The 26366-nt window shown below is 37.6% G+C and overlaps 3 protein-coding genes across 8 annotated transcripts in view; all 3 read left to right on the top strand.

Annotated features, from left to right (window-relative positions):
- The first annotated feature begins 438 nt into the window (after window positions 1–438).
- ZC3H11A (zinc finger CCCH-type containing 11A) overlaps window positions 439–26366 on the top strand; it is a 37507-nt gene continuing 11579 nt past the window's right edge. Inside the window, exons 1-13 of one of the 6 annotated variants that reach the window (XM_079107393.1) lie at window positions 439–558; window positions 6464–6517; window positions 7869–7928; window positions 9639–9789; window positions 14858–15055; window positions 16761–16880; window positions 19592–19715; window positions 21269–21472; window positions 21600–21716; window positions 22241–22321; window positions 23459–23569; window positions 24723–24785; window positions 26198–26296. In XM_079107393.1, coding sequence (XP_078963519.1) covers window positions 9745–9789; window positions 14858–15055; window positions 16761–16880; window positions 19592–19715; window positions 21269–21472; window positions 21600–21716; window positions 22241–22321; window positions 23459–23569; window positions 24723–24785; window positions 26198–26296 — 1162 coding nt within the window. In that variant the 5' untranslated portion in view covers window positions 439–558; window positions 6464–6517; window positions 7869–7928; window positions 9639–9744. Of the gene's footprint in view, window positions 578–6463; window positions 6518–7794; window positions 7929–9638; window positions 9790–14857; window positions 15056–16760; window positions 16881–19591; window positions 19716–21268; window positions 21473–21599; window positions 21717–22240; window positions 22322–23458; window positions 23570–24722; window positions 24786–26197; window positions 26297–26366 lie in introns of those variants that run through there. The other 5 variants (XM_079107391.1, XM_079107394.1, XM_079107392.1 and 2 more) reach the window with 5 other exon arrangements.
- Window positions 2406–5210, top strand: ZBED6 (zinc finger BED-type containing 6; the record flags this gene model as incomplete). The annotated part of the gene is made up of 1 exon (XM_079107295.1): window positions 2406–5210. The coding sequence occupies one exon, from the start codon at window positions 2406–2408 to the stop codon at window positions 5208–5210; it is 2805 nt and encodes a 934-aa protein (XP_078963421.1).
- Window positions 6965–16880, top strand: LOC306642028 (uncharacterized protein; the record flags this gene model as incomplete). Its single annotated transcript, XM_079107421.1, has 3 exons — window positions 6965–7928; window positions 14858–15055; window positions 16761–16880. The coding sequence occupies one exon, from the start codon at window positions 6965–6967 to the stop codon at window positions 7061–7063; it is 99 nt and encodes a 32-aa protein (XP_078963547.1). The 3' UTR covers window positions 7064–7928; window positions 14858–15055; window positions 16761–16880.

Here is a 26366-nt window from a genome sequence, read left to right as displayed (position 1 = left end):
TTAAAAACAAAAGACAAACAAACAAAAAACCAGAACTCTTCGACATTACATGAGAAAAGTTTATTTCTAAATTAAATTTATACACGGTGTGAATGATTTATTCAGTAGGAAAATTTTGGTAAGAGGAAAATAAACGCTTATGATCTGGTGGACAGTTCTTTCAGCTTTCCCGATTATCTAATCTGAACTTAAAAACAAAAAACAAAAAACCTTCATCAAAAACGGCTTTAGGAGGCCCGAAACTTTCAGAAACAGCCCTTACCAAAGGTCCCCAAGGCCCAGCCCCTCCCCTCTCACGTGACCCTGTGACCAGGGGAAGCCATCTTAGGCATCGCCTCATAGAGCAAACTACAACTCCCAGAATCCCCGCGCTCTGCGTCGTGCTGGCACTTTTACTGGCCGGGCCTTAGAGCTGAGCCTGTAGCCGGGCGCCATCTTTGACGCTGGCAGTCTCGGGTTTCTGCTGGTTCTGCTGCTGTGAGGACGGCGGGCGGCTGCGGCTAAGAAAGAAGAAAGACGTGGCAGCAGGCGGGAGTCGGAGATAGTGTCATCGGTTCGGTAAAGTTTCTGTTCTCTGGTAACTAGACCCGTTTCTTGATTCCCGGGTGGCTTGGAGCCAGGGAGGTGGGGGAGAGGGCGAGGGGAGTGGCAGCGGCCTCCCCTCGCCCCCGGGTCGCGGCCTAGCCCGGGAAGTCAGAGCGGGGTTCTGCAGCGCCGCGATAACGACCACCCCCTCCCGGCCGCGGCCCTCGCCGGGGTGGGCTGGGAGCCAGGCTCCCGCTCACTTTTCCCATCCTCCCCACCCCCACCCCCGCGCCCCACCCCCACGGCGCCTGCTCCCTTCCCAACCACCCTTCCTCCCCTCCCCCACATCCGGTGCTCGCGAAACCGGGAGCGGGAGCTTCCCCGAGAGCCGACTGTTCCCGACCCTCGGAGGGCGAACTGACACTAGATTGCTTTCTTCGGGGCAACAGTTTCTCCAGTTTAGCGGACGCTCCCTGTCTAAAGCAGACCGAGTGCCGGGAGCTGGGCTGACCTACTCTCATTCCTCTCCAGGGTCCTACTACTTTGGAGATTTTTCTCAAACTCCACATACAAAGCCATTGACCTTATTCCGGGATCCTACACCCATTCCCACCCCACTTACACTCCCTCCCCCAGCCCTCAGCATCGGAGTCAAGAGCTACAGGGACACTTCCGTTCTCCTTGTAGGATTGGTGGAACCGTAATGAAGATCACCCCCTAAACTCCCATAATTGGTGCGGATTCCTATGGGGGAGGCCCATATTGTTGACATCTTCCAGGCTTTGATTCTGGACCTTGAGAAGGAGGCTGTGGAACTAGTGATAGCGATGCTTTTTAGGGTAAATGTGTGTAGGTATTGGGGAAAGGGGAGCGATCAATGGAAAAGGAATGAAAGTAGTTTAAAGCTCATGTTTCAGTTTTTACTGCTCAGATAGAGTACAACTTGTGAGTTCCTTATTTACAACCTGCAAAGCTTCTTCAGGCTTAAAACATTAACTTGGTAGAAACAGCAAATTGAAAATGCAACTTGTTTTCCTGTTTTAAAGTTTTATTCCCAAAGGGTTTTTTCCCAGCCACCCGCATTTTAAAGAGTTGTATTACTTAGAAGTGAAAGGGCCCAACTAGCATTTCCTGTTAATGACCAGTATGTGGAGTCTCATTTAGCTTTCCAGAATTGTCTTTTGGGGGTTACTTTGACAAATCACAGTCCTAAATGATGAATGTTGAATGATGCACTATGTTTTTGTTTAAATGAAATTTCCTGAAAATAATTTCAGAACTAAGGGAAAATCGTTGCTATCTTGAGACATCATAAAATACATATTTTAACAACTGAAGACATTTCAAGCAGGTATAGTTCTTGATGAATCAGAAAGAACATGAACCTGAAGTTCGAGAGATCTGGTTTTTAGCTGGTACAAACCAACTCAACGCTTTGACTGTGGGAAAGTGGGCCTCAGTTCTTTTTTCTATAATGTGAGGACACTGGACTATTTGAATTCAGAACTCAGAAAGTTGAAAGGGATCTTAAGGCCCTCTAAGAAAGAGTTTGGGAATGTTCTTCACTGCTGTAATTTTTCCTCCGAAAATAACCTGGCTTCAGATTCATTGGTCCAAAGGGAATTTGACTCCCTGTAGAAATTGGAGAAAAGGTAATGCAAGGAGAGAGGAACAGCTGTATTTCTGCTTGAGTAATAAACACACTAACCAATTCTGGTACGAATTTTGGAGACATAAAGAGAATGAGTGTATGTACTTTAAATGTACCAGTTTCCTCCCTCTCTCCTCGTAGAAGATGCAGCACTTTTAATGGTGCTGGGATTCTGGGATGTGTTTCCATTAATTCTAATGCTGCCGAAGAAGATGTGGTAGAGGGAAAGATGGTGGCAGAAGGAGTGGATAAAGAGGCAAAACTGCCTGCTAAAAAAAAAAGAAAGAAGGGTTTGCGAATTAAAGGGAAAAGGCGCCGAAAAAAATTGATCCTTGCCAAGAAATTTACTAAGGAATTGGGATCTGGGAGGCCTGTTGCAGATGCTCCAGCTTTGTTAGCTTCCAATGCCCATGAACAGGACGAAGAAAGTCTTTTTGAGAGCAATATAGAAAAACAGATCTATCTACCTAGTACCAGAGCCAAGACCTCCATTGTATGGCATTTCTTTCATGTTGATCCCCAGTACACCTGGCGGGCTATTTGTAACCTCTGTGAAAAAAGTGTCAGCAGGGGTAAGCCAGGCAGCCATCTTGGTACATCTACTCTTCAGCGACATTTGCAGGCAAGACATTCACCTCATTGGACCAGGGCCAACAAGTTTGGAGTCACTAGTGGGGAGGAGGACTTTAGCTTGGATGTATCTTTATCTCCCTCTTCTCCTGGAAGCAATGGAAGCTTTGACTATATTCCTACTGATGCATTAGATGATAATAGAATGGGTAAGAAACGTGATAAATCAGCATCTGATGCCCTAAGGGCAGAAAGAGGGAGATTTCTTATTAAAAGTAACATTGTCAAGCATGCCTTAATTCCTGGAACCAGAGCCAAGACATCTGCAGTTTGGAACTTTTTTTACACTGATCCTCAGCACATCTCAAGAGCTGTGTGTAATATATGTAAAAGAAGTGTGAGTCGGGGTAGGCCAGGTTCCCACTTAGGAACTTCAACACTTCAACGACACCTGCAGGCCACCCATCCCATCCATTGGGCCGTTGCCAACAAAGACAGTGGTGCTCTTGGAAATGGATTAGATGAGACTGAGACTGAAAGCAGTGATCTCTTGAATGATACTTTGCATGGAGAGAAGTCTACAGGCAGCCAAGATTTAACAGCTGAGGATCTTAGTGACTCTGATTCAGATGAACCTCCTGTGTTAGAGGTTGAAAATAGATCTGAGAGTCCTATTCCTGTTGTAGAGCAAGACAGTCTCTTGCATGAACAAGAGAGAGAAACAACATTTTGTGAAAATCCAGCCTCAAGTCAAATAAGTCAGGCAATTATTCAAATGATTGTGGAGGATATGCATCCTTACAACTACTTCTCAACTCCAGCTTTTCAGAGGTTCCTACAGATTGTGGCTCCTGACTACAGATTGCCATCAGAGACTTACTTTTTCACTAAGGCTGTACCTCAGTTATATGACTGTGTCAGAGAAAAGATTTTCTTAACTTTAGAGAATGTTCAAAGCCAAAAGATCCACCTGACCGTTGACATATGGACCCATGACCCATCTACTGACTATTTCATTGTGACTGTTCACTGGGTCTCTTTGGAAACTGTCTCTTCTCCCAATAATGGCAGGATCCCCAATTTCAGAAAGTGGGCAGTGCTTTGTGTTACGGGTTTGGCCAAAGACTGTTTGATAACAAACATTTTACAAGAATTAAATGACCAGATTGGTCTGTGGCTTTCTCCCAATTTCCTTATTCCTAGCTTCATTGTTTCTGACAATTCCTCTAATGTGGTACATGCAATCAAAGATGGTGGTTTTACCCACGTGCCCTGTTTCCTGCATTGTTTAAATATAGTTATTCAGGACTTTTTCTGTGAGCACAAAAGCATTGAGAATATGTTAGTGGCTGCTAGGAAAACCTGTCATCATTTTAGTCATTCAGTCAAGGCCCGTCAGATACTGCAAGAGTTCCAAAATGATCACCAGCTTCCATGGAAGAATTTGAAGCAGGATGAAACTGGCCATTGGATTTCCACCTTTTATATGTTAAAATGGCTTTTGGAGCATTGCTACTCAGTTCACCATAGCCTTGGTAGAGCCAGTGGAGTTGTGCTCACCTCCCTTCAGTGGACTCTAATGACATATGTTTGTGATATTCTTAAACCATTTGAGGAAGCCACTCAGAAAGTGAGTGTAAAGACCACAGGATTGAATCAGGTGCTACCCCTTATCCATCATCTATTCCTTTCCCTTCAGAAACTCAGAGAAGACTTTCAAGTCAGAGGTATTACTCAGGCCCTCAATCTGGTGGATAGTTTATCTCTGAAACTTGAAACTGATACCCTACTAAGTGCCATGCTCAAATCCAAACCCTGTATCTTGGCTACTTTGTTAGATCCTTGCTTTAAGAACAGTTTGGAAGACTTTTTTCCTCAAGGTGCTGATTTAGAAATTTATAAACAGATCCTTGCAGAAGAGGTTTGTAATTATATGGAATCTTCATCAGAAGCCTGTCAAATTGCAGCTTCAGAAGCATCTGGTCCCTTAGTTACAGTAGGAGTTGATTCATTTACCTCATCTATAAAAGAAGGCACCTCCAATTCAGGTTCCTTGGATAGCCCTGCCACAAACAGTGTTGCCATTGGAAGCAAAAGCTTCATGTTCCCTTCTGCAGTAGCAGTAGTGGATGAGTACTTCAAAGAGAAGTATTCAGAACTCTCAGGAGGTGATGATCCTTTGATTTATTGGCAAAGGAAACTGAGCATATGGCCAGCTTTGACCCAAGTTGCCATTCAATATCTAAGTTGCCCCATGTGTAGTTGGCAATCTGAATGTTTCTTTACTTCAAATAGCCACTTTCATCCAAAGCAGATCATGAGCCTGGACTTTGAAAATATAGAACAGCTGATGTTTCTGAAAATGAACTTGAAAAATGTTAACTATGATTATTCTACGTTGGTTCTAAGCCAGGATCCTGAGAATAAGGTTGTTCAAAGCAGTGAAAAAGAAATATTGTCTTAATTTCTTTTTCCTTTCTCCATTTAAAATGGGCAACTTTTTGCTATATTATTGTATCCTTACTGCTATAATTATTATATAGTCATACTAATTATTCTTTAAAAAACAGCTGAGCATGGTGGCTCACTCCTGTAATCCCAGCTACCTGAGATGCTGAGGCGGGAGAATTGCTTAAGCCCACAAGTTCGAGACCAGCCTGGGCAACATAGCCAGACCCCTATGTCTAAAAACAAGCAGCCACAAAACTAAACCTGGGGAAACCTGAAAACAAAAAGGTCTAGAAATTCCTCAGAGACAGTATGTTGATAAAATGAAGGTTAACTTGAAAGATTTCACTGTTGTAACTTAATGTTACACTTGGAAATTTTGAAAATGTTTATATCATTTGAGAAAAAAAAGAGATTTTTTTAACTGAAAAAAAAAAAATATAGTGCAGCATTGAAAGGCCTTAGGCTATTTCTGACTGGTAGATTGAACTAGTAATTATAATAAAATTTTTCCCCAGCATGGGAGGTTTGATTACTCTAAAACCAATGAATTGAGAAAACAACAATATCCTAAGTTGGTATTCCTTCCCTCTCCCCATTTTTCTATGTCTTTTAAAACCCTGATGCTTAGTTATAATTTGGCAAAAAAGAAAAAAAAATTGTTTTATGTTTGGGAATTTCTAATTGCCTCCTCATACTGGTCAGCTTGATAATTTCAAATTATTGGGCATGATAGAATTACCCTTTATGTTTAGGGAAAGATTAGGAAAATAATATTTTTAGTCTTTGAATTATCTTTTTTAACCTTTAAAATATTATTTAAAACTATAAAGATTATATAGGTGCTTTTGCATAGTTTATGGGTTAATAATAGTAAAAAGTTTGCAAAATGGAAGAAGATTGAACAGGATTAGATTTCAAGCCCTGTGAGCATATTTTGACAAACCCAGTTTGCCTTCTCCGAAGAATGTTTTTCTAATTTTTGGTGATCTTTTGAAAAACATAATGATCCATAATATTAACTGAAGTTGTTTTGGCCACTGTATCTTCTTAACTAAAAATAAGCAGTCAGTATTTTCATATGTTAGGAATCATTGGTGAAATAAGTGAATTAATCCCAGTGATCCTTTAAAGGTCCCTTTCCACTCAAAGTATGTTTCTATATTTGAGTGGGAGGCCAGAAAATGATGACTTTTAGTAAAAGTCTATTAAAAGTTTCAGACTGAATAACTAATGTAAGATCCCAATTTTTCCTTTTTTTCATTTTAGATTTGGGGATATTCCCTGCCCAAAAAAATCCTGGAAAATTGACTAGTATTAAGTGTGAGTAAAAGGTGTCCACTTTTTTTTTAAGTTTTGATTTTAGTTTTGTCTTGGATAGTATTTGGCAAGATTTAGCCTAGAAATTATGTAGTATTTATTATGTGAGAATCAAAATTGCTTTGTTACTGGGCTGGTTTCAAAAATTTAGAAAACTCATTTCTGTACATCAAAATATTTTTTTAAATTCTTAAATGGTAAACGTACCATTGTGAAATGAAATTTCAACTCCAAAAATTTACCCTTTTACTAACTGGAGTAAATGGATAATTACAATCTTTAAAAGCTATAGCCATCAGTAGTAAAGAATTTGGTTCTAGGCTGCATAAGCAAGCCTTTGCAAGGCCAGTGTTGAATATCATGCCAGTGATGCTGGTGTTGATATAAAAGGAAAAAAAAAAATCTTCCCTTGGATAAAAGCTTTCTGTGTTTTGACAGTTCCAGTTCAGAATGGCTATAATGCTGCTCTGCCTTCTACAGCTTGCTGCACCACTCTATAGTTACTCTATAACTATACGTTTCTATCTTTTTTGGTTAAACACTCCTTGATGATGATGATGATGATAGAGATACATCATATTATACACATTGATATGTGTATAAAGATTTCCTTTCATCTTTATTTTGTGGGCTGGGCAAAATTTAGTGTAACATTAGCTTCATGGTACTTTGGTATGTAAGTTCACTATTTTTATAATGTACTCAAATCTAAAGTCTTTTATAGTGTATTTTAAAAAGGGAAATTTACCCAGATGTTTTATTTCTACACATTTGTGTGTGTGTGTGTGTTTGTATGTATGTGTATAAGCCAGTTAGTATTTGTGTATATTATATACATAAAACACTTTATATTTTTACATACAAGTATGCTTTTATTATACAGATAATAAAGATGGGGGAAGGTTTCTGTTTTTTTCTTAATAGGTGAAGAAATCTTGAAGACCAGAAATTGGATCTTATTGAATTTTGGTGTTTTTTCTTTTCTTTTTCCTTTTTTCTTTTTCTTTTTTTTTTTTTTTTTCTTTTTTTTCTTTTTTTTTCCTTTTCTTTTTAAATTATATTGTTCGGCTATGGAAGATGGATTTTTTAAAAAATCTTTGAATTTCAAGTTCATCTTTTAAATGAACTTTTTTTGTTTTTGTTTTTTCTTTTTGAGGAGATAACTAATGCTAGCTGTCTCCAGGCTGGCAAAGGTTATTCGAATGGACTTAATCTTCCAGTAGTTGGGAGATGTTTTAAAAACACATCCTGTGTTTCAATTGTGGCTGAGAGGTTTCCTTGGCAATGTGAGGAGGAAAATTCTTTCTGCCTCATTATTATTAATTCATGGATTGAGTGTTGGTTCGACCTACAGGCGTAATAGATTGGAACTCAGTGAAGACACAGACGTTCCTGTTGAGAGCAACCAGCTAATGTAAGTGGGGAAATGGGTCTTTTCTCATTAAAGGAGTAAAAATTTTTGTAATTTAAGGCACAGTTTTCCTGGACTAGTAAGAAATTAAAAGGCCATTGTCCAGACATTTTTTTTCTTGTAATTATTCACAAGTTTTTTAGTTTTTGGATGGAAATATCTGTTTGTTCTTTCATCTTTTTTTTTTTTTTTTTTTTAATGGTGCGCATTGTAAAAAAGGTAAAATGTAGTACAGCTAAGGTGAAATCCTCTCCTAATTCCATTTCCTTGAAGGAAAACATTATCACAACGTGGTTCCTTGCCCGTACACATGACTCTGCCTCATCTTTTTAATGACATTGTAGTGTTCCATTGTATGGATGTGCCATAACTTAATGTATCCCTCATTGATAAACATTTGAGGTTTTGCCAATACAAACAAAAATAGCCCTGTATCTAATAATGTTCTTATGCACACACCTACATGAACTTGTTTTCCTAGAACAAGTTCTTGGATGCAAATTTATAGATGTGTTATATATTATTCTTACAAGAGGGTGTAGAAATTCACTGAACAATTATTGAGGTCTTAATTTGCAAAAGTTTCGATGTTTCCCTTTTTATAAAGATACTAATCTTTGGCCATATTGCCAATAGATCTTTTATTATATAAATGCTTTTCGCTTTTATTAATGTAATTGTTATGGTTTTTATTTTTGGTATCTTAGAAAAGGGTTTTTTTTTTTTCACTCTGAGCTTACAAAAACATTTTTTTTCCTAGTACTTAGGTGAATATGTATTTTATTTTAAAAATGGTATGAATTGTAGTTATGACATTGCCACTCTTCCTCCCACAATCAAGAGGGACATTATCAAATACAGCTTACTTTTTTTTACTAAGTTATGAATTCCAGAATCTTAGTATAAAGCTCTAATTGGTAAGCCAACACCTCTTTGCTATCCCTGATTGTATTCCCCTGGGACTTCTGCATTATGAAGTAGTTTTTTTTATTTTTGTTTTTGTTTTTTTTTTCAAATGGCGGCCATTTTTGTTGTTGATCTCAAATGCCACTTATTTTTATAAATCACATTCACTTATAACTTATGGGTGCTTTTGAATTCTATTGAACTGTACTTCCTCATTCAACATTACATTTAAATATTGTTGTATTTGCCATTTGTAATATCAGGTAGAGCAAGGCTCTTCCATTCCTTTTTAAAGTATCTTTTTTTTCCCTCACTTATTCTTCTAGATGATGTTACATTCTCAATACCAGTAATAAACTCTTCCTGGGATTTGGCATGAATTGCATTCAATGTGTGCATTATTAAGTTACTTCTTAAATTTATCCATTGTCCAGATCATCTGTGCCTTAGTCATTTCATATTTTGGGGGTTTGTTTTTGATTTAATGTGACTCTTGCATACTCTTCTACATATTTTATGGTTTTATTGTGAATGACGCAGCTGAATGATTGTTGGCATCGAGTAGGTTTACTTTTTGTATGTTTATCTTATTATTTTTAAAATTGTTGAATTTACTAGTTTGTAAGCATGTAATTTGCAGATTTTTTTATTAGTAGTATTTTTGGTCTCATCCTTCCTTGTTTTTTTTTTCCTTGCTGTACACATTAGAACCTCTGGAACAGGTTTTTTTGCGGGGAGAAGGAGGTACTGGGGACTGAACCCCAGGGTTGCTACATCCCCAGCCCTTTTATTTTTATTTCGAGACAGGGTCTCACTAAGTTGCCCAGGCTGGCTTCAGACTTGTGATCCTTCTGCCTCAGCCTCCTGAGTTGCTGGGATTATAGGAATGTGCCCTACTCTGGAAGAGTTTTGAATGATATTGGCAACAGTTGAATATCTATCTCTGCATCTGTCTTCAGTGAGTTCACCCCAGTGCTTTACCATCTGTGCATGCTGCCAGTTTGATGAATGAGTGCATTTATTCTTAGGCAGTTCCTTTTTTGTTTTTGTTTTTTGTTTTAAACCAGGAGTAGATGTTGCAGGGGCCCTTGACTACTGAGTTATATCCCCAGTCCTTTTTATCTTCTGCTTTAAGATAGGGTCTTGCTAAGTTGCCCAGGCTGACTTAAACTTGAGATCCTCCTCCCTTAGCCTCTCTCATCTCCAAGATTACAGGCATGCACCATTGTGCCCAGCTTAGCTTGCCTTTTTTTTTTTTTTTAACCCATTATTGTCTTTTTTTTTTTTTTTTTTTTCTGGTGGTGCTGGGGATTAAACCCAGGGCCTTGTGCACACGAGGCGTGCACTCTACCAACTGAGCTATATCCTCAGCCCGTCTTTTTATTAATATCATTTTAAGCCCTTTTTTTCCCCCTCTTTAACCATTTTTAGATGGACGCAATACCTTCGTTTATTTATTTTTATGTGGTGCTAAGGATCAAGTCCATTGCCTCTCATGTGCTAGGCAACTGCTCTACCACTGAGCTACAACTTTCTTTTTTTTTTGGTTCTGGGGATTGAACCCAGAGGTGCTTTACCACAGAGTCAATCCCCAGCCCGCCTGCCCACCCTCCCTTCCTTCCTTCCTTTTTTTCTTGCAGCACTAGGGATTGAACCTAGGGCCTTGCACATGCAAGCATACTACCACTAAACTACAGCCCCAGCCCCCCTTTTTAATTTTTTATATTGAGACAGGATATCACTGAGTTGCCTAGGGTGACCTCAAACTTTCAATCCTCTTGCTTCAGCCTCCTGAGTAACTGGGATCACAGGTGTGTACCTCACAAGTCACATTTTTTGCCTTTTTTGAAATCTTCCTTAGATTACCACAGAGGATGGTTTTTTTGTTGTTGTTGTTTTTTATACCCTTTATGAATTTTGTAATATTAGACCATTTTTAGTCTTGGAATCAGCCTATTAGAAGAGTAATGTTAGTCTTAATATGCTGTTGTTAATTAGCTCATGCTTTTTTGGAATTTTTCTTTTGTATCATATATCAGATGTTTGAAGCAATAGTTATAAAACTTTTTAAAGAGTGAAATAGTGCTTGTAATATGGTTTGTTTTGTTCCTTTGCACTTTTACTGAGCTCTTTTTTCTAAGTAATTCTTAAGTAATAGTACTTGCTTGAATAATTTTTTTCAAAACTGGGTAGAGTACATAGAGGATGTACTTAGTTTTTTGGTTTTGTTTGTTTTTGTTACTGGAGATTGAACTCTGTGTGGTGCTTTACCACTGAGCAACATTCACAGTCCATTTTATTTTTATTTTTATTTTTTTGAGACGGAGTCTTGCTAAGTTGATGAAAGCCCTTCTAATGTGCTCAGGCTGTCTTCAGACTTGTGATCCTTCTGCCTTGGCCTCCTTAATTGAATGAGTTATGGGCACGCGTCACCATGGCTGGGAAGGATATACTTTTTGAGACTTTGCATGTGTTAAAACTTCTTCCAAGTCTTGAGCTGTTCATGAAGTGTAGTTTGAAACGCTAAATCTAAGGTCATAATATCCTTTAGATCTTGGTTGCATAGTATTTTTGTCTTTTGGAGTTTAGAATTTCAGATGAGAAGTCTAATAATGTCAAGCCTGTTGTTCTTTCCTTTGTTAATCTGCTTTTTCCTGGAAGTTTATGTGACTTTGTCTTTCTGTTGGAATTAAAAAAAACTTAACCATATCTATGTAGAGAAAAATATCTTAAAAGTTTATTACTATGGCATTTGATAAGCCTCTTTAAGGGTTCAGGTCCATCTGGTTTAGAGAAATTTTCTGGTACTTTTTTTTTTCTTATTATCCCTACCAATTCCATTTCTTTTTTTTTTTTTTTTTAGAATTTGTTGTCTAGAAATTGAATTTCTTAAAATTCCACATCATATACCTTTTCTCTCATATTGACATACATCTTTTCCATTTTTGCTTTGGATTCTGGGAGATATTCTGCCAGTGTTCTCTTATAATTCAGTTATGTTTTTCTTTGATGTTCATTCTGCTGTCTGTACCCTCTATTAAAATATCTTTGAGGGGAAGAAGATAGAAATGTGAGTTTTCTAAGGTTTCTCTTTCCACCCTTTCCCACCCACCTCTGGTACTGATTGAACCCAAGGGTGCTTTACCATCAAGCTATACCCCAGTCCCATTTTGAGACAGGATCTCGCTAAGTTGCTGAGGCTTGCCTCAATCTTGAGATCCTCCTGCCTTGGCCTCTCCCAGTCATGGGATTACAGGCATGCATCACCATTCCTGGCTAAATTGCCATTTTTTTTATGCAATTACATATATATTTTTTCCTAATGAAAGTTATAGAAACCCAGTGTGTAAAACAGATACATGGAGGCTCTTTCCTGTTGAAACATTAGTAAGGGTGTCTACTCAAGATTCAATCTCCCCACATTCTGCTTAACTTGGAGGGAGTTTTGCAGACCTAAATTTGCAATTCATGCTATTTTGTTGCCATTTCACAGCTGCCTTTTTATTTGATTAGTTTGTAGATGGTCTTCCTGAAACTATTAACAGTTTCATAAACATGTATGTATCCTTTGGGATCCTGGTTTCAGGAGTGAAATTGGCCTGTAAGCCCTTTTTCCCTTTATAAAAAAATTATATAAAATACGTTATTATAATATATATTTTTATATATGGATTTAAATTTTTAAAATTTATTTTTTATTGTATTGTTTTTGTTTTTTTGTTTTTTGTTACAGGGGTGATCTGTCACTGAGCTACCTCCCCAGCCCTTTTTAAAATTTTGAGATAGATCTCACTAAGTTGTGTCTTACAAAGATTTTCTCCCAACCTGTGGTGTATTTTTTCATCCTCTTAACTGTTCTTTCACAGAACAGATGTTTATATTTTGATACAGGATCTTGCTAAATTGCTAAGGCTGACTTTGAACTTTTTTTTTTCCCCCTCAGTACTAGGGATTGAACTCAGGGCATTTGACCACTGATCCACATCCCCAGCCCTATTTTGTATTTTATTTAGAGACGGGGTTTCACTAGTTGCTTAGTGACTCACTATTGCCGAGGCTGGCTTTGAACTCGTGATGCTTCTGTCTCAGCCTCCCAGTCCGCGGGGATTACAGGCATGAGCCCCTGTACCCAGCCTGGCTTTGAACTTCTGGTCCTCCTGCCACAGCCTTTGAGGCACTGGGATTACTGGTGTGCATCACTGTGCCTGGCTCTTTTTTTTTTTTTTTTTTTTTTTTAATCCACCATCCCCGTATGGAAATTTTCTAAATCTTCAAGTTCTGCTTCCATTTTGTATAATAGTTCTTTCCTTAATATCTCTCTTTCCTCTTGCATGTTCTTTTCAACAGCAAGGCGAAAACATGCTGTTCCTCCACAGATTGCTTAGGCATCTCCTAGGGTAAATACCCACATTCTTTGCTTACAAGTTCTACCTTCCACCCAACAGAACACAGTTCCACCAAGTTCTTTACCATTATGTAACAAGAATCGTCTTTTCTCAAGTTTCTGATAACTTACTCCTTATTTCCAACTGAAGCCTCTTCAGAAGCACCGTTAACATAATTATTTTTACCTGTAATTTCTTCTAGGCTTCTTCTGTGAATCACCTCAGAACTCTTCCAGCCTCTACTTATGCCTGTATTCCAAAGCTGCATCCACTTTTCTAGGAATATTTTTATATCAGCATTCTCTTTTTGGTACCAAATTCTGTTAAGCTGTGTACTGTTGAACTGTGGATGTACCATAATTATTTTAAACAGACTCTAGTGTTTCAACATTAGAAATAAGATGGTGATGCACTTTCTGGGGCATTTTTACTTTGAATATTTGTCAAATAGTCTTATGTTAGGATAAATTTTAGGAATTGAATAATTGGGTCAAAGGTTTATACAGCTTAAAGCTTTTGGTACATGGTTAGTTACCTCCTAACCTACGTGTGGACTTGAAGGTTGGTTTTCATCATGATGTAGTATTCTTGGATTAGGAATTATTAGCAGGAGATAAGATTCAATTTGTTTGGATTTCAAGTGGTAGATCCATGTTTCTGAAGCTTGATCTTCTGGTATATGGATATATAGAAAACCCTTCCATATTCTCATATATGCTTTTATATATTTTGGCTTTATATAAAATCTTTCTTGGACACTTTAGTGTAAGGACCAGGGCATGGCAGGGGCTTGTGGTTAGAATGTTTGTGTTTTGTTGAATTACTGTTTTGTTGTTGTTTGGGGGAGGGAACCAGGAATTGAACTTAGTGGCACTCAATTACTGAGCCACATCCCCAGCCCCACTTTTTTGGTGTTTTATTTAGAGACAGGGTTTCACTGAATTGCTTAGCTCCCCATTGTTGCTGAGGCTGACTTTGAACATGCTTGGGATTACAAGCATGTGTCACTGCACCCGACCTGAATTATTGTTTTATGGGAATAGTCTTTAAGACTTCTTTTGCTCCTTATTTAAAATTGGTGTGCAACTCTTTAACCATCTTCGGTATATAAGCTAACTCAGATGTTTTCAAAGTTAATTGTTTCACCAATTATTCCAGCTAAATATTTTCCCACCTAGTTATAATGGTGTACTTTTGAATATAAAACAAATGCTTATGAAGCTATCTGAACTTTTTTCATTTAGATTTTTCTAAACCTAGTTTAGAAATGTGAACTTAGCAAATATCTTGTGTAAAATAACCAAGCCCCATGAATCTATGTAGATCATATATTTAGTTAGCTAAGCTTATATAATTTTTATTCTGATGTTTAAAAAAAGTTTATTCTGAAGCAGTAATAAACAGGCACCATAGATAATACAAAAGAATAAAAGGACATGGCTATCCTTAATAAAATTTTTACATTGTAGATGGGAGTGTACAATATTCACAGTCATTATGTTTGCACGCTCTGTTTAGGCATGTGTATGGTAATATAATTAGTTAAAATTTTATTTTAACAAAGTGATCTCAGAGTGATTTGGTAGAGGAATTTGGAAGAATTTACCTGAAATGCTTTAATTTATTGTCTCCTCATTTTAGGATTGTGTTTTAAAGCCGATTTCTGTGATTGAGTTGTCATTTGGAAGATTAAACCCATTTCAAAAGGACTTGGCGCTGGTCCTTGCCTTGAGGAAGCAGTGGCTTACTTCAAGAAGCCACTTCTGGGCTAAGAATTTACCCAGCATGTCTAATCAAGGAGAAGACTGCTATTTTTTTTTCTATTCTACATGTACCAAAGTAAGAATTGACATTACTATATCAGTTTTATTTACTTTCTTTAATAAAATAAGGTTTTCCATGCTTTCTAAATTGCTTTTATATTTTGTTTGCTCAACTGTTCATCTGCTATCAGTTTAGTAAAGAATTCATTTTCTTTTTTTCTTCTTTATTTTGTATATATAACTATAATTTTCCCATATTCTGTAGAAAATGAAGTGACCAGTGGCAATCATCAGTGTTCTCTTATCTATGATTAATCTATTCAGAATGCCTTTGGATTTGTGGGCACTTTAATCCAGGGCTTATTCTCTTTGATTTTATGTACTTTATATTAAATGAATGGGTGGTTATATTATACCTTTAGAAACTGTTATGGGTTGAATTTGTCCTCTTCGCCCAGATTTCTTGTTGCTAAGAATATAAAACTAACTTTCTAAACATGCTTTTGTAGCATTTTGCTTTGTCTTTGTCCAAATTTACTGTTTTTCTGCTTGATTTGTCTATAACTCTATTTAGGTAGGATCACTACTTTCAATTACTTCTTTATGACATTCTGTACCTTTGTATGGGGTTTTATTGTTCTTGTTGTTTGGTTTTTGGTACCAGGAATTGAAACTAGGGTTGCTTAACTACTGAGCCCACACCCCCAACCTTTTACAATTTTTTTTTTTTTTTTTAAGTTGTACACAGTGCCTTTATTTTTATGAGGATCAAACCTAGTGCCTCACATGTGCTAGGCAAGTGCTCCACCACTGAGCCATAACTCCAGCCCTCCCAGCCCTTTTTTAATGTTTTATTTTGAATTAGGGCCTCACCAAGTCCTCAGGGCCTTGCTAAATTACTGAGGTTGATCTTGAACTTGCAGTCCTCTTGCCTTAGCCTCCCGAATCACTGGGATTACAGGAGTGTACTACCATGCCCAGCACATTGGTGTGTTACAGTAACTTTTTCTTAAATCACCTCTGTTGTATTTAAAATGGTAAGTTTTAGGGTTGGAAGTGAAGAACAGTGGCAGAGTTTTTATCTCCTATGCATCAGGCCCTGGGTTCAGTCTGTAGCTCTAGAGGAGAAAAAAACCCACAAAGTAATAAGTTTTAAGCAAAGCTCTGATGATGTAATCTGTTTTACACATAGCAGTTTGCACAATTGCATTTTGTTTCAGCAGAGGTATGAAGAGGAGCTTAATTATATTGGTTATAGATTGATTATATTTAAATCGTTATCTGTTAACTTTGTGATTTGCTATCAAAGGCTAGAATTACACAAGTTAGGATGCATGGAATGCTTTTGAAGATGAACTGTAAGATATTTTTAGAGAGTACCTAACTCTTGTCGGTTTTTTAAAAATATTTTTTAGATGTTGATAAGCCTTTATTTATATGTGGTGCTGAGAATCGAACCCAGTGCTTCACACATGCTAGGCAAGTGCTGTACCTCTGAGCCACAACCCCAGCCCCAGTTGTCATTTTCAACCTTGTCTTCCACCTTGTCTCTCAGGTTGTCAGGTTATATGAAGGATAATGTTAAGAAATAGATTATAGGGAATTTTAAATTTGTTGCCCTTAGATTATTCTTGTCCTCCCATCTCAGTTATTTTCTGCCCTACCTATCTTTCCATACTAATTTATGTTTGTCTAGATTCTAGGAAACTTTCCTCCTGGACTCTTTACCTAGGATGTATTTCAGTTCCACATGTTTTTTTATGTTCTCTTTTTGTTAACAGGGTGACAGCTGCCCATTCCGTCACTGTGAAGCCGCACTAGGAAATGAAACTGTTTGCACATTATGGCAAGAAGGGCGCTGTTTTCGACAGGTGTGCAGGTTTCGACACATGGAAATTGATGTAAGTGTTTGATTTGCATTACCATAATATAACAAATAGTCTAGGGTCATTAGGTAGGTCAATTAAAAAAAATAAAAACAGGACTAGGGTTGTGGCTCAGTGGTAGAGCACTTGACTAGCATGTGTGGGCACTGTGTTCAATTTCAGCACCACGTAGAAATAAGTAAAATAAAGGTTCATCAAATATATAAAAAAAAAAACATGAATTCACATTGATGCTTCCAAGTTCCTCAGTATCATAGGGTTTAGTTCAGGCTTCTCCTGTTAACTCTTTTATTCGGAAGTGAGAAATGTGGTTCCCCTTATTCCTAATGCTTTTTTGATTTACTTGTTCAGTCCCTTACTGTGTAAATCAATATTTTGTCACAACCTCTTCATCCTTTCAGGCTCTGACATCACACATGAGGCTACCTCTCTACAGGGACACTTTTCTCATCTCATTTTGACTGCAGCACACAATGTTTGGCCACCTCTGTTGCGCTACTATGGGGAACCCTTCCTTACCCAGTTCAGATCCTAGTATTCTACTCTAGACTTCCAATCTCTCCAGGAGATGGTCTTTTCACACCTTTGAGCTCCAATACTTTGTGCTAGGCCACCCTCTCATGTGAGATTCTCCTTTTCCTACTTTGCACCAAGTTCTCTCGGGAAGACCCAACCTTTCTCACTCAACTGGATCTTCGATGCCCATTGCATGCTGCATGCCTGGCTATAGCCTCCTTGCCCTACGTAGGGATCATCTTTGCACAGAGTTCTTGCTCACCACTCAGATTCCAAAATTGGTCAGGCCATCCTTCCATGTGTTATCCTTCTAACCCTTTGTAGGTTCCAATTTCTTTCTCCTAGTCAGGCTTCAACATCATGCTCTGGGCCACCATCCCCTTTCCTACTCCAGATGAATGCCAGGTTCCCTCAGGCCCATGTAGTGACTTTGGACCAAATTATTAAGGTGAAATGAGAAAAGAAAAAGAGACTAAATATGTAGATTGTATACCTGTGGTCATAACAGCTACTTCATTTTGCTTCCGAACTACATTATAAACTCCCTGCCTTGCAAATAGCCAGCCAGAGGATTCACTCAGTAAGTTGAGGAAAAAGTCCTACTCTACGACTTTTGAAAAATCATGTTGTAACTTTGCTACTGCAGTATAAAGAGGCACAACTACTGTGGAAAGTTTTATCAGGGTCTCCCTGAATAATTTTCTACAATATACCCCAGCTGATTTATTACAGCAATAGAGTGAGGATACTGTGTGGGATCATAAAAGAAAGAGAGTCTGGGTGAAGCAAAGTGCAAGTTTATTTTATTTTGCTTTGTTTTTTTTGTGATGGTATGGGAATTGAACCTATTGCCTCTCACATTTTAGGCAAGCACTTTACCATTGAGCCTATATGTGGAGTCCTTTTTATTTTATTTTATTTTTTGGAGGCATGCTAAGTTGCCTAGGTTGACCTTGAACTTGTGATCCTCCTTGTCTCATCCTCCTGTGTAGCTCGGATCCAAGGCATGTGCTGCCTTGCCCAGCTAGCATGCATGTTTCTTTCTTTCTGCTTACTTCCTCCGATGTCAGTCACACAGAACATATTCCCCTGCAATAAAATGTAGCAGTGTTTTTGCTGGTTTTGCCCAGGGAGGTCCATTAGAGACTCGCTGTCCCAGGTTTTTCTTGGGGCTGGCCATTAGGGTATTAGGCCCTGTTTGTCTAACATGTACCCAAATTTCAGACTCTCAAAAGGAGAGAAGATGTTTACCATAAACCATATTATTTGCACAGACAGTCTAAGCACAGTGGTGAGCCTCACCTCTCCCCCATTATCAGTTAACTGGGGGCATTCCAAGGGCCACATTTTAGATGCCAAAGACCAACCGTGTCAACAGGCCTTTCTAGGGAAACCAGTCTCAGACCTGTTAAATTTCTGCATAGACTTAGTTGGCTGCAACTCTGAGAACTAAAATATTTTGTCTCATATGTACTCACAGAAACACAGAAAATGTGTATTGAATGGTTGATGAATGTGACTAAAATGTGACCAAAGAGTCTTAGGAACCCAACCCTGTGTTCCCTTAGGAGCATTGGTTTAGGATTCACTAATTCAGTGTCCTGTGACTTTATAGAACATAACTACTTAAATAATTCATAAGAATCAACTGTTTATACTTGGACCCTGTGAAATTAAACTATTACAAATGGTGTTGCTTTGAATATCCCCCACACTGGTGCTAGGGATGGTGCTTGCTGTAGTCAAGCAGTCTGTCACTGAGCTACACCCCAACCCTGCAGATGTTCCTTTTTCCCCCAGGTCTCCTTTATAACAGTGAGGTGACTTGGAAGGATACATACTATCCTTAGTATGTTACATGTGCCTGCCTTTGAGAAATCAGGAATGAAAAATTTTCTAAGAACCTTGAACTTAACATCATCTTCAAATAATAACTGCAGTTCATTGACTCCATTCTGTGTACTAGGTGCTTCTTTTTTTTTTTTTTTTTTTTTTTTTGTGGTGCTGGGCATTGAACTTAGGGCTATGTGCCTGCAAGGCAAGCACTCTACCGACTGAGCTATCTCCCCAGCTCTAGGTGCTTCTTATACATTATTTCATTTAATCTTTTTAAAAAACAAATACTACTATTTTGCTACTATCATTCCCATTTTATAGCTAAGGAAAGTCTCACTTTCTTTATTTAAACAACGTGTCTTTGTCTCTTACAGAAAAAACGCAGTGAAATTCCTTGTTATTGGGAAAATCAACCAATGGGATGTCAAAAATTGAACTGCGCTTTCCATCACAACAGAGGACGTTATGTTGATGGCCTGTTTCTACCTCCAAGCAAAAGTGAGATGAGTTTTTAGTTTTAAAAGAATATTTATTATTAAATGAAAGCTTACTATGCACATTACACAAAGTACTTTATATACATTTGCTTCTTTCAGTCCAGTGAGAAAGCAGTATTATTTCCACTTTGCAGATGAGAAAACTGAACCTTATTAAGGTTAAATTATTATTATTATTTTTTTTTTTTTTTTAAGGTTAAATTATTTATACATATTCGTAGAACCAAATGTTTTGTGGCATGGCAGATTAAGTTCCTATAGCTTGCTTTAGTTCTCATTCTTTTACCAGATTCATAGAAGGGTCGTATAGATTCTCAAAAGACACTTCATTCCATAGGGGATGACAAGTCTGGTCCTCTGCCTGTTTTGTAAAAACATTTAGTGGAATGCAACCTTGTCCATTCAGTTACATATTTTGTATAGCCAGTTTTATGCTGCTGCTGCAGAGTTGAATAGTTGAGACAGTGACCATATGGCCCACAAGGCCTAAAAGAGTGACTCTGGGGCTCTTTACAGAAAGTTTGCCAACCCTGCCCTAGGCTATGATCTATACTAAAATATATATTCTCCAGATATCTGGCATTTATTTCCAAAGTCTCTCTTTTTTTTTTTTTTTTTTTTTTTTTGCGGTGCTGGGGATCAAACCTAGGGCCTTGTGCTTGCAAGGCAAGCACTCAACTGACTGAGCTATCTCCCCAGCCTTCCAGAGTCTCTTAAGGAATTTCCTTCTTGAATTATTGACCATTAAAAAGCCACATCTAGGACTTTGGGTGTAGCCCAGTGGTTGAGCACTTCCCTGGCGTACACTAGGCCCTAGAGTTCAGTGCTCAGTACTGCAAAAGTGAGTGAGTAAATAAATAGCCACATCTACTGTGTGATTAAAATTTGATGACTATGTCTTTTCACCTCTAATCGGTACAAAAAATAGGCTCAGTCTTTTCTACACCTCTCTCTCTCTCTCTCGTGTGTGTGTGTGTGTGTGTGTTGTATGTATTAGGGATTGAACCCAGGAGAACTACTACTGAGCCTACGTCCCAACCCTTATTAATTTTGAGACAGAATCTCTCCAACTTGCCTAGGCAGCCTCAAACTTGCCAGCTCTTGCCTCAGCCTCACACATAACTGGGATTATAGGCATATACTATTATACCCGGCTAAAACCTTAATTTAAAAATTAAATGTTTAGAATTTGCAAACAGCTACTATACATCTAGCCTTTTGTTTTCTGAGTTCCCACTGTGTTTCAATATAGTGAAGAGTTATTGGCTGAAACTACATTTTTTTCCTCCCTTGGAATTCAAAACCCTATGTGGGAATATTAGGTAAAAAGATTAAAGGCTTATTAAGGGAAATGTATCAAACGTACCATAAAAAGCCAGAAATTGGGGCTGGGGCAATAGCTCAGCTGGTAGAGTGCTTGCCTCACAAGCACAAGGCCCTGAGTTCTATCCCCAGTACCACAAAAACAAAAACAAAAGCAAAAAAAAGGCAGAAATTTTTGTTGAATTGGAATTATGTCTTCTATTTGTAATTTGACTGTTTTTGTATATTTAGCTATATTGCCCACTATGTCTGAATCACCAGAAGAAGAAGTGAAGACTAGCCAACTCACAGTTCAGCAGAACAAATTGTCTGTCCAGTCTAATCCGTCCCCTCAGCTGAGGAGTGTTATGAAAGTAGAAAGTTCTGAAAACGTCCCCAGCCCCACACATCCACCAGTTGTGATCAATGCTGCAGATGATGATGAAGATGATGATGGTAAGTTTTAGGTTTTTCTCCAGTAAAGGCAAATAAGCAGTCAGGGTCATGTATTATTGAATTGTGTAGAATTAGGGTTAATGCTCTAGGCCTGACTTGTAAATTTGTCCCAAATGTTGACATATAGACCAGTTTTCTGAGGAGGGTGATGAAACTAAAACACCTACCCTGCAACCAACTCCTGAAGTTCATAACGGATTACGAGTAACTTCTGCTCGGAAACCTGGGGTCAATTTAAAGCAAGGTAAGAAGAGGCTATGTTGTTGATAAATCTTACAGCACTGTTTAAATGTGTCCAGACTGTTGTGATTACTTTTTCTTTCTTCCTTCCTTCCTTCCTTCCTTCCTCCTTTCCTTTCCCTTTCCCTTTCCCTTTCCTTTCCCTTTCCCTTTCTTTTTCCTTTGAATCCAGGGGCTCTTAACTACTGAGCCACATGCCAAGCCCAAGCCCTTTGTTATATTTTATTTAGAGACAGGGTCTTACTGAGTTGCTTAGGCTAAGTTGCTGGGGCTGGCTTTGAACTCGCAATCCTTCTGCCTCACCTGAGCCACTGGGATTATAGGTGTGTGACACCGTGCCCAGCTATTGTGATTACTTTTGAAATTTAGTTCAGTCACAGATCTCTCTGTTCTCTCCCCCATACTACATACACATATTTTCTCCTAATGATTCATTTAAGAAATACTTGAATGCCTGCCATGAAAAGATAAAAATTTAAAGGTAAAACAGCTCTAGTTCCTCATGTGATTTACATTTTGGTTTTTCAGGAGAATGTTTGAATTTTGGAATAAAAACTCTTGAGGAAATTAAATCAAAGAAAATGAAGGAAAAATCAAAGAAGCAAGGTGGTAAGTCACAAAAGTTTTGGCACAGTTTGGTTTTACAAGTTTTGGTTGTATGTTACTGCAGAACAAGGACTCTTTGAATCAACAGCCAATATAAGCAAATAAATTTTGAGTCTTGCAGCTTGTTTTAAGTATAACAGACTTATTTGCAACTGTTTCAGTTCCTAACTGTTCAGAGCTACACCTATATAGTTACCTTAAAGAACCTGTGCATCTTGGAAAGCGTAGCTCTAAAGAACACCATGTAAAACCCATATTAAGTGGAAAGAGGGATAAAAAGAATCATATTAAGAGAGCAAAAACATGCTGAGTGTGGTGGCACAGTCCTGTATTCTCAGCTGTTTGGGCGCTTGAGGCAGGAAGATCACAAATTTGAGGCCAGTCTTAGCAACCCAGCAAGACCCTATATGAAAATGAAAAATTAAAAGAACTGGTGCAATCCTGTAATCCCAGTTACAGGAGGAGGTCAGCCTCTACAATTTAGTGAGGACTTAAGCAACGTAGTGAGACCCTGTTTCAAAATGAAAAATAAAAAGGCTGGAGATGCGGCTCAGTGGTAGGGTACCCCTGGGTCCAATCCCCATATCATCCAAAAAAAGAAGGCAAAAAATTCATTTTGTGGTAGAAGAGTTTTTCCTTAAGAGTTGCTGGATTTTCTTCTGGAGCTTCTCAATCCAGTTGATAATGTATTTCCAACCTTAAAAGTTTTAGATAAGATGTGAAATGTAGTATATGGAGAGAGAGATGGTTGGTTCTAAGAACTGTCTTGTTAAAGCTGGTTCTATAGGAACCTTGAGTTATGTTCAATGATTTTAGATGGAAAAGGTCAAATAGATACACCTCGTGGTTAGATACTTCCGAAATTAACTTTAGAATACTGATAGCCTTACTAGTAAATGAAAATAAGTTGGGTGCTTAAATAACGCACAACTATTTTATATTTTATTTTCACATTGCACCCAAGTCTTCCCTAACCATTATTCCATTTCATTGTAACTAAACAAGTACAGCAAGGCCGATTGACGTGTATCACATGGCAGTCAGTATTGAACTTAACTAGTCATACAAACAAATTCTTTTGACTTATGATAGCTTTATTTTCCATAAATTATTTGCCATTCTTTGGCTTTCCTTATTCAGAAGGTTCTGCAGGAGTTTCCAGTCTTTTACTCCAACCTCAGCCCATTCCAGGTCCTGAAAAAGAGAATGTTCGGACTGTGGTGAGGACAGTAACTCTGTCAAGCAAACAAGGTAAGGTATAGGTAGGTCTGAGAGTTATTGGCCTTTTACTTTAATGTAGTCATTGGGATTAAAGAATCCTCAGGAGATTTTTTTTTTTTTTTAACTTTTTTAGTTGTCAATGGACCTTTATTTTATTCATTTATATGCAGTGCTGAGAATTGAACCCACTACCTCACACATGGTAGGCAAGTGCTCTACCACTGAGCCACAACCCCAGCCCTCCTTAGGAGATTCTTAACCTTTGATGGATTTGCATGAAGACTTTAGTGTATTAATCAGATATGAAGATTAAAAGAAAAATACAAAGGGAAAAAATAACAGAATGAATCAAACAACATTACTCTATGTAAATTTATGATTACACAAATGGTATGCCTTTACGCCATGTACAAACAGAGAAACAACATGTATCCCATTTGTTGACAATAAAAAAAAAAAAAGAAAAAAAAAAAAGAAAAATACATTGGACTCTACTATTTAAAAGGTTAAAAATTTTTAATTAAGCAGCCCTCACAATTATTTATATTTAATTTATACATTTTCTGTTTACCTACATTCATTCAACTAGTTTATCAGCTTCTTATCATGGGTAAAGAATTATAATAAATGCTTTGAGTTAGAGAAAAATGTAAAAAGTCTTTTCACTCAACAGTTTAAAATCTAGTGAGGATGAAATTGCAGTGTTCAGGTACATTTAAATTTATGCCAGACAACCAAAAATTAGAAGAAAGAAACCTTACATGCAGGGGTGATAAAGTTACATAGTTTATCAAAGTGCCTAAGCAAAAGTAAAGCTTGACCTTGGTCATGGTGGTGCAGTCCCAGCAACAGAAGGCTGAGGCAGAGGATCACTTATGATCCACCCTCAACAACTCAGTGATATCCTGTGTCAAAATCAATTTTTTTATAAAAAAGGGGTTGGGGGCGGGTCTGCGAATGTGGCTCAGAGGTTAAGCACCCCTGGGTTCAGTCCTTGATACCAAAAAAAAAAAGGTAAAAAGCTTGGGGCTCTGTAACCAATTGGAACATGATTTGTATTGTACTTGGTTGCTGTTATTAAAATTGTGCTCTTGGCTTTTGTTTGGACTGTGCATTTGACTGCGATAGATTTCCTTAAGTACTATTGGCTAGTACTAGAGAGATTTTATTTTTGCCATTTCAGGAGAAGAACCCTTGGTTAGATTGAGTCTTACTGAGAGACTGGGAAAACGAAAATTTTCAGTAGGTAAGATAAGTTTTGTGCAAATCTTTTGTTTTCTATTTGCTCTGTCTTTAACATGGTAACTGTCTTGAAACTCAAATCCCATTGATAACTGATTTGCTGGGCCCCTGTGTTTTTGGCTGAGAGCACTTACAAAATGACCTCATGTTTTTTATGTGTGTATTGTACCTTTTATTGAACTTAAGAGAAATTTAAAGTGTTAAAAAATTTAGATTATGGCCATGACCAACTTTGTAGAAAGTATTAGGTTTAAAAAACAGTGAAGAATACTTCTATTTCTTTGGATAAATTTAAATGAGTGATTTTTTTGTTTTGTTTTTTTGAGGAGGGTCTGGTTAATAATTTGGGTCCTTTAATTTATTGGTACTATTTTAATATTAGGGAAGTACTTTACCACATTTACTGAATCACTTTACATCTACTGTGATGCACCATCAAAAAAATTATTTTGAAAATTTTTTTAATTTCAGAAATTTCTTATTACTGTCTTATGTACTTAAAATGAATCCTTGTCTCCATTCTGTTTTCTTCCATATTTGTCTCTCTGCTGCTGTCTTCAAAACTGTTCTGAATTTAGTAGTATTTCAAGTTTTTAGACATAAAGTGTGACTTTGTCATTGATCAGTTATGCAGTTATCACCCTAGTAAATTAAAAAAAAAAAAAAACTTCCAATGATTATATCAAGCCTTATGAATGAAATAAATCTCATATTTGATGTGGATTTGTTAGGTATTAAAGTACTTTGTATACACTTTAATCTATTCCTCAGCAACCATGAGGACACTAGGCAGTATACTGACACTTAATAAATGCCAGCAAACGTTTTCTGCACTGGGCACAAACTTAGAAAGGTTTAAATAACTTGCCCAAGTTATATTCAAATGAATATATTATGGATTCAGCAGTTGGCCAGCTAAAATTTTTTTGTAATGTTTTTTTCACATTCCTGGTTCTAAACTTCAGTCTCAACAAAGGCTGTGTTCCTCCATAAGATCATTATGTTTGTGTGATCAGGTGTGTTACTTATATGGTAAATATTCATTTAGACATTTCAGTTTTTTATCCCTTCCTTATCTCTTTTTCTGGGACATTTATTCCTTCTCAAACATTGAGTTCTAAGGAAGCTAGTGAAAAAACATACCATGTCACTGCAGAAAACTTAATAGAAGTATTCATCATTGTTTCTCCTTTTTAAAAATTATTTATATATATATATGTATATATATATTTTAGTTGTTGATGAACCTTTGTTTTATTCATTTATTTATATGCAGTGCTAAGAACGAACCCAGTGCTTCCCACACACAGTGGTAGAGGCAAGCGCTCTACCACTGAGCCACAACCCCAGCCCTCATCATTATCTCTTTTTGCTTGTATTTTTTGACCTCTTAATCAAAGTTGCCCCTATTTGTAGGTGGTGAGAGTGATCCCCCGTTAAAGCGGAGCCTTGCACAGAGGCTAGGAAAGAAAGTTGAAGCTCCAGAAACTAACCTGGATAAAATACCAAAAAAAGGTAGGTACCTCTGTTATAATGCATTGTGTGTGTGTGTACTTGTGTTTGTGCACACTTGTATATGTGTGTA

This window comes from Sciurus vulgaris, assembly GCF_902686455.1.
Source record: "Sciurus vulgaris genome assembly, chromosome: 12".
Taxonomy (NCBI): domain Eukaryota; kingdom Metazoa; phylum Chordata; class Mammalia; order Rodentia; family Sciuridae; genus Sciurus; species Sciurus vulgaris.
The sequence above is the reverse complement of the archived record's forward strand: the minus strand, read 5'-3'. Positions and strand labels throughout refer to the sequence as shown.